The following is a 12,115-nucleotide window of genomic DNA, read 5'->3' on the forward strand; positions in this document are numbered from 1 at the left end:
ATGTGCATCTGCTTCAAGGATTGGCTAGACGTAGAAGATAGATTACAAAACAAAGGATGACATGATACTACACCGGGTCAGCACGACACGGCCCGCACTTTGTGTGAGTCGCCCACAGGCTGTGCCATGCTGGCCCAGCATGACCCACATTACACCTCTAGTAGGGTGGCAATTGCCACACCACCACCCAATAATAATAATAATAGTAATAATAATAGTAATAATAATAATAATAATAATAATAATAATAATAATAATCAAAGAACTTTTTTTGTCTGGATGTCCAATAGATCGGGGTCCACATGACTATATGCCTCATGTCATGAATTTAGGTTGTTGAAACCATGGTTTTCAAAATCGGACCGGACCGGATGGTCAAATCGAAAAAACTAGTGATTGGTCAGCCCCTCGGGTCCAGTTTTACTAAAAATCATAATTTGGTAAAAAACGTTGAAAAGGTCAAAAACATTGACCCAAGTGGTCGGACCGCTAAACCGTTCGACCCAGGCAGCGGTTCGTGAGTTAGTTTTATTATTTTTAATTTTTTAAATAAAAAAGCAAAAAATAAAATTCCTATTATATCCCAACCCGGTTTGAATCCCTTATTCCAGGCTTAGAATTCTAACCCTTCCCGAGTTCCATCCTTAGTCCTCTCAACCCTCACACCCTACAGACCAATCACTTGCGGCAGCTATCACCTCCGGCATCCGACGATGATACACACCGACGAACACCGACAAGCTTTCAGCGGCGAAAAGAGTCACCCTCACTAACACTTGCAGCGGTGTCCAACGGTGAAAAAATTCACCAGCACTTGCAGCGACGGATGGCAAACTTGCAGCGACACTCGGTACTCGGCATTGGGCATTGGCGAGCAAGCCCACTATCAACCTCTTGAAGCAGCACTTGTAGGCTTGCCGCGGCAACTTGCCTGCAACCAAGCCCGACTGCCCGAGCCCACTAGGGAACTTGATTAGGCAACTTCTTGAACTTGTTTGTAGAGCCTGCAAGTCTCTTTAACTGTTTGATACATTTACTTAGGCTACACTTGGGAACTTGATTATTTCCTCTCACGCTCCATCTGATTGTGCTTTCCTTTGAATGCAGGTTAACTTTTTGGTTGTCTAATTCAGTTGATTTATGGACAATTATTAGCCAAGTTGTTGGGGAATCCCAAATATTAATTTGTGCTGATCCCCAAATTGAAGCTAATGGTGGTAAAATGGGAAACGAAAAGAAATCTTCCCCATTAAAATGGAATGAAAGTTGTATGAACAAGAAAGAGAAGTTTGTTTTTTCTAATGATTTTGATGACTGGGAGGATCCGTAGACATTTGTAACTGCACTAGAAAAGGTTGAACCGCAGATTTTCTCCCGATTAATTGAATCTGTGTGGTGGCAAGTCAATTCCAAGTGTTTTCCACCTCTCCCCTAATTTAACGTTTCAGATTTTTGTAGATTAAGCATCCTGAATTACTGCTAGCTTTCTGACCTAGCTTTTTGTTTGTTTCTTCAGACTCTAACACCATATATGCAATCTGCCAATGGGATAGCAAATGATAAAGTAATGGCATCAAACTCAAGGAGCTTGGGTGACCAAGAATAGGGGAACTTTTCTTTACACCTTTGGAAAGAAGCTTTCAGGGATGCTTGTGAAATGCTTTGCCCTATTCGAGCTGGAGGCCATGAGTGTGGTTGTTTGCCTGTGCTGGCTAGACTGGTACTCTATATTTTCATTATCTGTTACTAATGTACTTGCACCAATTAAGTGCCCCAACTGCCATTTGTAATTGGCCTTTATTGTCCGGTGCTAATCTAGGTGCATAAGCATTAAGCATTGTATGGATTGACCATTGCATGGATGTTGTTAAGTGATAGTTTAAGCATGGACCCTTTTACATGTAGAGTGAACATGGAATTCCTTTATAAGTAGCCCCTTTTTTTATATGTTTCTAGAACTCACTTCCCATATCATACTCAGGTATCAGTCTTTCTCCAATGATATTCTAGTAGCTGTTCTCCTTCTTCCTATCAATATATAGTCAGGTCTAAGTTCTAAATATGACATGGAAATGTTTTTTTCTCGATATCCAGGTGATGGAGCAATGCATGAATAGATTAGATGTGGCCATGTTTAATGCTATTCTTTGTGAATTAGCTGATGAGATTCCAACAGATCCTGTCTCTGACCCCATTAGTGATTCCAAAATTCTTCCTATCCCAGCTGGAAAATCAATATTTGGTAATGGTGCACAACTGAAAAATGCTGTAAGTAATTCACATGTTGCACAAGTTCATGTTCTATGACTGAACATTACATATTCTTGCTTACATATTTTTTCTACATCTTTTGGAATTTTTTCTATATTTTTTGGAAACTTTTCTGTATTTTTTGGAAATTTTCTGTATTTTTTTTATATTTAGATATTTTTATTTTTTTCATATGTTGTTCTTTTTCCTGTATTTTCCTGTGTATTTTTTGTATTTCATTTAAATTTCTATGATATTTTTTATTATATATAAATATTTTTTGTTTTTTATTTATTTATAACGTCATGGGTCAAACCGTTTGACCCGGACGGCTGAACCGCCGAACCGGAAAACGGTGCCCAGAACGGTTCTGCTTTCGGGTCGGTTTTAAAAACCATGATTGAAACGCTGAGGTGCCTCAATATCCTTCTCTTGCTGGCAATAATTATAAAGCAAGGTTTTTAAAACCGGATCAGATAAGGAACCATTTTGGATCCGGTTTTCAGGTCAAATGCTCTGGCGATCTGGTTCAAATGAATGTCCTCTCCGGCAAAAAATTTAAAAAACACAAAAAATAGTCAAAAACTATTTCTGGGTTGAACAGTTTGACTGTTTGGGTCAACGATTTACTGACTAAATCAACGGTTAACCAAAAAACGGTTTTAAAATAAGACGGAACTAGTAAAATGACCGTTCCCAGCTTTTCCAATTCAACCATCCAGTCCAGTTTTGAAAACACTATTATGAAGAATAAAGAAAGGTCGTCTTTTTCGTTCTGCTCAGATCCAATCTGTTGAGTGTGCCTTTTCGGTTTACTTCATGACCCAGTCAATATATTGTTTATAGTCCAAACCAAATATCATGTTATGTGGTTGGGCGTTTTCTTTCGATTCTTGCGAATGAAGATAGAGCAAGTTTTAACTTTAAGAGCGTGAGAACTTAGGTATATTGACGACTTGACGTTATGGTGTTTTCTGTTAGTGGTTGTTCAACCATTGTTTTCTTCGTTTCAATCTTTTTAAGAAGGATTTCTACTCCTCCATTACTATATTACTATACTATAGGCTAAAGGCCAAATTATGTCTTTCTCTTTTCTTCCTTCTCATATTTCTGTTTGACTTGGTTACTAAGTGCCATTTAAATCTATGTTTGTGTTTTAATTTCGGCAACACAATCTAATAAAGTGAGCTTGTCCAATCCGTTTAAGAGGTTTTTAGCCATGGTTTTTAAAATCGACCCAGAGACCGAATAGGTTAGGGGTCCAGTTATCACGTTGAATGGTCCGATCATTTGAACTGGACAGTCGGCCCATTCTAATAAAAAAATGTAAAAATTAAAAAAAATTGAAAACCAGTCAAAACCGTTTGAACCGAATAGTCGGCCCGTTCTAATAAAAAATAAAAAAAAAATGAAAACCGATCAAAACAGTTCGAATGGTTAACCACCCAAGTTAGTGGTTTGTTGACCAAAATCAACGGTTTTTATGAAAAATCTGGTTTTTGAGAAAACCGGAACCAATCACCTTTTAGGTTCCTGATTTTTCTAGTCCGACCGTCCGATCTAGTCCGGTTTTAAAACCATGGTTTTAACACAACGGCTTCTGACATTAAAAGATAGGCTCTATATGGAAAGTTAGAAGTTATTTTTGGTGAAAACCCTAGAAAGAAAGCCACCATACATTTCAATTCAGTTGATAAAGTAATAAATCAACTTTCCAATGAAATTAAGGGCTTGTTTGTTTGTTCTGAAATGTAACATCTAAAAGTGCAATAATTACGTTAAGAGATATATTGATATTGGTGAATTTTTCTTTTCAACTCTGAATGCATAGAATGTTCTTCTCAATTTTGAAACTTATCAAATATCCATTTTGACTCCATATATGAGAGTTTTTATTTATCTTTTTGGCATTATCATTGGAAAACAAAAAGCTGTATGATTGCACTTTAAAAAATTCCTATTAAAAGATAAGATTTAAGAGGAAACAAATTTAGAAATGTGGATAGTGTTGAATGGTTTTACAGTTTACCAAGGTTTGGGTTTGAAAATTTTGATTTCCATCAAAACACTCTTTTTCTTTTAAAAATGGATAAAATACAAAAACCTCCCCTGAAATTTTTAACAATCATAAAAACTTTCCCTATACCAAATCTTCTCCTAAATTTTTTAAAAATTCAACAAATACCTCCCTTTCATCAATGACAGGACGAAGAAATGATAATTTTTTTTAAAATGTCTATTTTACCCTTTTATGAATTAATGTACATCTCTTTTTACTAAAATAGCCTTACACTCCCATCCAACCTTCCCTCTTCTTTAATTTCCTTTTGATTCTCTCTCTCTATAACGCCACAGCTTCTGCTTCTTACTCCTCGCCCCAGCTGTCTCCCTAGAGAACATCGTCACCGACACTGTCACCGCGGCGATCTTGCAGTAGACGTGATAGCCCTTCCCTCTACGTACGGATCAGAGCCTAGCCCAATTGTTGTCGCCCATCACTTCCTCTTCTCGTGTGCCCCAACTCCCCTCTTGGCTCATCTGGGGAGCGGTGTCAAGGGAATGGCGGGCTTCGGTCACAACCGAATTGGGTTACTGTCGCAGCTTGCAGCAGCAATTAATTTCGATCGGAAGTTCGCTATCTATTTGCCATCGTCAACCGCATCGGACAGAGTTGTTTTCTTCGGCAATGGGCCTTATACAGTGGTTCCAGGCATCGACCTGACCTGTAAGAGACACTTTAGTTGGAGAAGAATCTTGTATAATTGGATGTGGGTGCTTCAAGACTGGGGTTTAGTTCTTCGCTCTTCACCACACAAACGACGTGCTCCAATTTCAACCTCCATCTGATTCTCAGAGGCTCCTCATAGTTTTTTTTTTTCTCTCTTTGATTTATTAGGATTTGTATTAACAATCTTGCACCATTTTTTTGGACTAACCACGTGAATTTTAATTTACAAATGTGTGAATGAAATTCTACTTTTTCCATCAAAGGAGATGAATGGGTTTGATAATTCAGAGGCACATTCTCAAATAACAGTATTACACGGAAAAATCTGGGAAATTCATTTTTAATCAGATATTTGAACCTCAACTAGAAACAACGAGAAAGGTAATCGGAAAACTCACTCCGTTCTGCTTGCAATAGTCGACATCCGTCCAGCAGTTCTCCCCTTTGACGACATTGGCAGGCCAGTACCAGCTTGGTATGATGACGGAGATCAGTGACGTTACCACCACTCCTCTCACCCCCCACTCCACCGCTTTCAGCACATTAATTGTCCCTTTGATCGCTAGATCCAAAAGCTCTCTCAATTAATTAAATAAAATTAATTTTCATCTGTTCTGCCTCAAGGCCTTCGAGATTGGACCTCAGGGTCTTCAACTTTATCCACAATGCAGGGGAAGCAAGGTGGAGACAGGACTCTTCTCCTTGTATAATCGACGTGCTATTATCTTTTGAACTTGATAGTGGTCATCTAGGTAGAACCAAATTGGTCGAGCAGGACTGCCAATTAAACAAAGGGTGTTCAGCAGCCCTGTTCGACCGTGGAACCAGGTCAAAATCCGGACGGTTGATCTTAGCTACAACCAGTACCCCAAAAGAAGCAGGAAAGGAGTGAGAAAGGAGAAAGGGCTATTTTAATAAAAACTGGAAAGGTTGAAGGGGGAGGAAGAAGATGAACAGTGTTGGAGTAGATTATCGACTTGCTAAGACAATGATATTTTAATAAAACAGATACACGTTAATTCATAAAATGGCAAAATAAGTATTTTGAAAAAATTATCATTTTTTTAATATTTTTCGTCTTGATCATTGACAAAAGGGAAGCATTTATTGAATTTTTAAAAAATAGAGGAGAAATTTTTGCTAAACTATATAGGAGAAGTTTTTTTTATTGTGAGAAACTTCAAACTGTATTTTACCCTTTAAAAAAATAGGAAAAGTTAGGTGGCAGAACTCAGCCTGGTCAAATCCAGGATGTGGATTTCGAAGTTTTGTCCAAATTCTTTACCTTTCCGGATTCTAACGTACGTTTACACGAGAGAACTGTGGCCACCTTGATGGTTTGATGTAAATGGAAATTAGGATTGTTGGGTGAGTTTGGAGGATGCATGCTGCCTCAAGAGGGATTCCACGAGGTTTCTGCTCCACCAACCATTTGCATGGGTAACCATGGGTCTTGAAAAGGCAAAAATATATCTTCCATTTTTAATGAGCCAGATGAGTTTGGGTTTAATTTTCCCCCTCAGCTTCAAGGTCTGCTTTCACATAAGACGCCCCCGCCTGTTGCCTTTGCTCTCCAGATGCTTCTGTTGTGATAATATTTTGCTTGAATGACCCGAGCCCATAGAGGGGTATTTTTGGTGAGAAGCCTCCAGAATTGTTTGGCAAATAGTGTTTGGTTCATTTCTTGCAATTTGTGCAGTCCCGAGTGGATAAAAATGCCTGGGTAAATGATATCCATTTCTTATGTGGACAAAAATGCCCTTTATAATAATGGATTTTTATGGATAAAATGTTTATTGCCTTATTTACATGGGAAATAAAAGAACATGAGTAACTGCACTTACCCGAGTAACTCTTTCTTAGAAAACACTTACCTGCGTAAGTACATTTACCTGGGTAAATAACTTACCGAAAAGCGAACAGGGCCTATAAAGAAAGTGGTAGGGACTGGGATCCCCTCACGGATGGGGAGAACCTTGTCCCCATGGGCAGAGATAGGAATGGAGATTTTCATGGGATGCCATCCCCATCCAGCCCTATTGCCATTCCTAAGCTTTGAGGATGATGATGAATTATAGGGTTTGAAAGGAAAAGAACAAATATATAAGTGGAGCTTTAATTTTCAATTAGAGGCATCCAAAGCCAATTGGAATAAAACTAATTCATTTTAATTAATTTTTTTTATAGAATTAGATGATATATGCTTATCTTTATAATGTAAGTGGAGTTTTCACATTTACCAAAAAAAAAAAGAAATAGTATTCATAATGTGCAAATAAACATAATCTTATTTTAGAGATGATTTAATGAATGCAATCTCATCAAGAATCACTTATCATTAGCTTAAAATTTCAATACACATGCTAAATAATCATTTTTATTAGCTGAGGATAGTAAACATAAAAAAAAAATTACATAATTTTTTAAATCCTCAATTTAAAAAATTTTCTAGAAATACTATTAGAGTAGATGCTTTGAAAAATTTTTATTCATATAAACAAAAATTAAATTTCTAGTTTATCAAATCTTAATTCTAGAGTTGCAATTATTTTTGTTATTTGAACCTCTAAATTTAATATAAGTTATATTTGGGTTGCCAGTCATTTTATTGATGAAAATTGGCTTTTACAAACAAGAATTTTAAGTTTTACTAGGCTTGAGAGGCCACATACTGGCCCTGCTATTGCTACAAGTATTTTAAATACTTTACATTCTTATGGAATTGGCAATAAACTTTTTTTCTATTAGTTTTGATAATGCTAGTGATAATGATTCAGCAATAAAATATTTTAAGATCTCAATTCAAGCCATTTTTAAATGGTAAATTATTTCATATTAGATGTGCATGCCACATCTTAAACTTATGTATTCAAGATGCTTTAAATATTATTTCTCATCATATTTTTAAAACTAAAAATTGTATTATATATATTAAAAGTTCTGGAGCAAAAAAAATCTGAATTGTATAAATTATATGAATCTCAAATGATAGGGAATACAAAATCTGCAAATTGTACAAGTACAACTTCCACTTCTAAAACAACTAGTTCTAGTAGTGGAAAAGATAGTTTGGTCTCTAATAAGTAGGAGGTAGAAATCTGTTGTCACTTCATCAACAAGTTCATTTACTGAACTTAATTTTTATTTACAAATAAATATTTTTTAGTTTAAGTGATTCCTTCAACTTGGAGAGAATGAATAATTTTAATATTTTAGCTTGGTGGCCCAAGCCAAGGCCCAACCCATAACCATCCCAACATGGCCCAAGACTACAACACGGCCTATAGACTGCTTAGCCCAAGCCCGCGGCCTGGCATGGGCTCGTACAAGTTTGGGCCGTGGACCATATTGGACCGACCCCCCAACTTATCCCAGGGGAGGGAAGGACGACCCAGTTTACACCTCTAGACAAAATCATAGAATTAGAACTGATATAACCAGTTTGGTTTGGTTTGATAGAACTAACCCATTGACAACCCTAAATATATATAATCTGCTATTCAAGAAACTAGTGCAAGGGCATATGCCATGCATTTTTGCAGGTAGAGGGGGCCTAGAGTTATTTCCACTTTTTTTTTTATGATGCCAAAGGCAAATTAACCATCAACATTGCTCAGATTACAATCATTTGTTAAAGCTAAACTCAAGAAGTTTGGAGAGATAGACCAAGTGTGATGGAGGCCCATCACAAGGCTCACATCACCTTGGGGGCGGCAGCTCCTAGGATAAGGATAACTCAAAGGATAATCCAAGAAAGGATAACCCAAGAAAGAGATAATTCAAGAAGTCTAAGATCCAAGGCAACTCAAGAATTCAAGATCCATCAAGAATTCAAGAATTCAAGATCCATCAAGAATTCAAGAATTCAAGATAATCAAGAATTCCAGAAATCAAGATAATCCAAGGCTTCCAAGATTCATCCAAGAAGATCAGACGGTGGAGAGTTCGATCTTATCAAGACCAAGATCAAGAAGAATTCGATCCTATCCAGATTAGATGTTTTGATATCTATCTTAGTTGTTCTTTCCTAGTTATTCTATAATTTCCAGATGTACTATAAATATTGCTTTTTCCAAGTTAATAGACACTTCAGATTTTTTCTTCAATTCTTGCCACCTTTTTTCTCTCCTCTAGAGATTTCTTTCTTTCTTGCTTCGCTAGAAGCTTGGTTCGCCCAATGCTTGCATAGCCAGCCCAGTTTATTGCTTCCGCACTGCGTCAGGTGGTATCAGAGCAGGGAGTTTGCCCAGTCAAATGGCCAACTAAGACGGTAGCAGTTGCAACCCACCTTGTGACGGAGATCAGGGGTTCCCAACTGTTTGAAGAGCAATCAAAGAGCAGCGCACGGCCACACGTAACATCGAACAGTAGTTGGTAGAGATGGTTGAATAACTGCGAACCTTGTTATGGGAGGTTGTTCCATGGAACCGGGAGAATCCACATCCAATCGAAGGAGACGACCACAACAGACCAGCCGTCAATGCTGCGTTCCGATGTCTAGTTCTTGACGACGACAGTGATGATGAGTTAGAATTCGTGGTGCTCCAGTTCTTCCCGGCAACGACAGAAACGATAGAAATTGGCACAATCAAGGTAATTTCAATCCCCGTAGGAATAATGATGAATTTAAACTCAAGGTAGATATTCCTACTTTTAGTGGAGATCTTAACATAGAGGGACTTTTAGATTGGATCACAAAAGTTGATTGTTTCTTTGAGTACATGGAGATACCAAAGGAACGAAGGGTAAAATTGGTAGCTTTCCAATTAAAGGGAGGCACATCTGTTTGGTGGGAACGCATGAGAGAGACCCAGATCAGAGAAGGAAGGGGTCCTGTTCGAACCTAGAGGCGCATGAAACAGCTTATAAGAGGTAGATTTTTACCCCCAAATTATGAACAATACATGTTTGAATCTTACCAACGGTGTGCGCAGGGTTCCCACAATGTTAATGAATATACATCTAAATTTTTTAGATTAGCTGAAAGAAATTAATTATCTGAAAGTGATAACCAACAGGTAGCCCATTATCTGAGCGGGTTGAGACCGTCCATCAGAGATAAAATTGGTGTACAGATGGTTCTTAGTGTGCAGGAAGCAAGGAACCTAGCCTTGAAAGCAGAATTGATGTTCCAAGACAAGGCACATAGTGATAATTATCGCTAGTACAGCGGGAGCGACAACAGGCCAGCAACTGTCAACAGGAACAAATCAGTCTCGACAGTTCAGCCTTCTCACCTAGCAAGTACAGTTAACGCCGGTAAGGTTACCATAGGAGGACATACTTAAGGTAACCCTTCCAACCCTTCTAAACCCAGTAATCCCTATGCAAAGCCTACTCCTATTAAATGCTTTAAATGTAATGATGTTGGACATAGGTCCAGTGATTGTCCCAAGAGGAATGCAAATAATATGGTAGAAAGGGAGGAGGAAAACGATGTGGAGGAGGAAGTATACTGTGGACCTGATGGGGAAGATGAAAAGGGTCCCTACAAACATGAAGTGTATACTTATGTTGTGAGAAAATTAATGCTGTCCCAGAAAAATCAAAATACCTCTCATAGGCACTAATTGTTTTGTACTAGATGTACTGTCAAGGGTAAATTATTTGATTTTATTATTGATAGTGGCAATCAAGAAAATATTATTTGCAAGGATGCCATACAAAAATGACAATTACTTCCTGAAAAAACATCCAAACCCATACACAATTGGGTGGATTAAGGAAGGAAGTGGCATACGAGTGGAGGAACGCTACAAGGTACCATTTTCTATTGGTAAGTACAATGATGAAGTATATTGTGATATTGTAGACATGGATGCTTGCCATATTTTGTAACTACCAACTTGAAAATGAAGGTATACGTTACACCTTGTTACCCATGGCTGAAAAGACTATTACCAAGGCCCTAAAAGCAAATGAGAAAAATTTTCTTACTATTACCCATCATCATGCTGAATTTATGAAAGAATGTAAAGATACCCATGAGGTACATTTGTTAGTAGTAAAGGGAGAACATATGAATGAGACCCTAGAGGAAAACAAAATTCTAGTGGAAGTGTAAGGACTACTGGATGAATTCCATGATGTAGTTCCAAATGAATTACCAAATGAACTTCCTCCCATGAGAGATGTACAACATCATATTGACTTTGTTCCAAGTGCTAGTCTACCTAACCTCCCACATTACAGGATGAGTCCCAAGGTAGAAGAATTGTTGAAAAAGGGACACATTCAAGTCAGTATGAGTCCTTGTGCAGTACCAGCTTTGCTAACACCCAAGAAGGATAGCAGTTGGAGGATGTATGTCGACAACAGGGCTATCAACAAAATTACTATTGGCTACAAGTTTCCCATTCCTAGGCTGGACGACATGCTAGATCAGCTTAATGGGGCTGTGGTTTTCTAAAAAATCGATCTCAGGAGTGGATACCATCAGATCAGTATCCACCCCGGAGATGAGTGGAAGACAGCCTTCAAGACTAGAGATGGCATGTTCAAATGGTTAGTCATGCCCTTTGGACTAACCAACGCACCCAGCACATTCATGAGGCTGATGAACCAGGTACTGCGTCCCTTTACTGGTAAATTTGTTGTGGTATATTTTGATGATATTTTAATTTACAATAAATCTATCACTGAACATATGGAACAAATTAGGGAGGTCCTAAAAGCATTGAGGGAAAATAAATTATATGCTAATATGAAGAAATGCACTTTTATGAGTGATAGCTTATTATTCCTGAGATTCATTGTGAGCAAGGAAGGAATTAAAGTAGATGAAGAAAAAGTGAAAGCCATTAGGGAGTGGCCGACCCCATCAAATGTCACAGATGTGAGACGCTTCCATGGGTTAGCAACTTTCTATAGGCGATTTATTAAACATTTTAGTAGTATTGTAGCTCCCATCACTGAATGTTTGAAAAAGGGAAATTTTCAATGGGGAGAAGAACAAGAGCAAAGTTTTGCTCTCATAAAATAAAAGTTATGTCTGCTCCTGTCCTTGCTTTACCAAATTTTGATAAACTGTTTGAAGTTGAATGTGATGCCAGTGGAGTTGGCATAGGGGCTGTATTGTCCCAAGAAAAGAGACCCATTGCTTTCTTTAGCAAAAAATTATGTGAAGCTAGGAGAAAG

At 37.8% G+C, this 12,115-nt stretch overlaps 1 protein-coding gene across 2 annotated transcripts; it reads left to right on the top strand.

The window, feature by feature from the left end:
* Positions 1 to 608: 608 nt before the first annotated feature.
* Positions 609 to 5,240, top strand: LOC148865218 (gamma conglutin 1-like). 2 transcript variants are annotated; one of them, XR_016109288.1, is made up of 5 exons: positions 609 to 977; positions 1,108 to 1,354; positions 1,517 to 1,720; positions 2,095 to 2,268; positions 4,632 to 5,240. XR_016109288.1 is itself a non-coding variant. In XM_088975411.1 (5 exons), the coding sequence occupies exons 3-5, from the start codon at positions 1,658 to 1,660 to the stop codon at positions 5,095 to 5,097; spliced, it is 729 nt and encodes a 242-aa protein (XP_088831537.1). In that variant the 5' UTR covers positions 609 to 977; positions 1,108 to 1,354; positions 1,517 to 1,657; the 3' UTR covers positions 5,098 to 5,240. The 2 variants fall into 2 exon arrangements, 1 of the variants encoding a protein (XP_088831537.1); XM_088975411.1 differs by having other exon boundaries at positions 4,606 to 5,240.
* Positions 5,241 to 12,115: the final 6,875 nt, after the last annotated feature.

This window comes from Nelumbo lutea, chromosome 3 (genome assembly GCF_056320005.1).
Source record: "Nelumbo lutea isolate HS-2025 chromosome 3, American lotus-T2T, whole genome shotgun sequence".
In the NCBI taxonomy this organism is placed as follows: Eukaryota; Viridiplantae; Streptophyta; class Magnoliopsida; order Proteales; family Nelumbonaceae; genus Nelumbo; species Nelumbo lutea.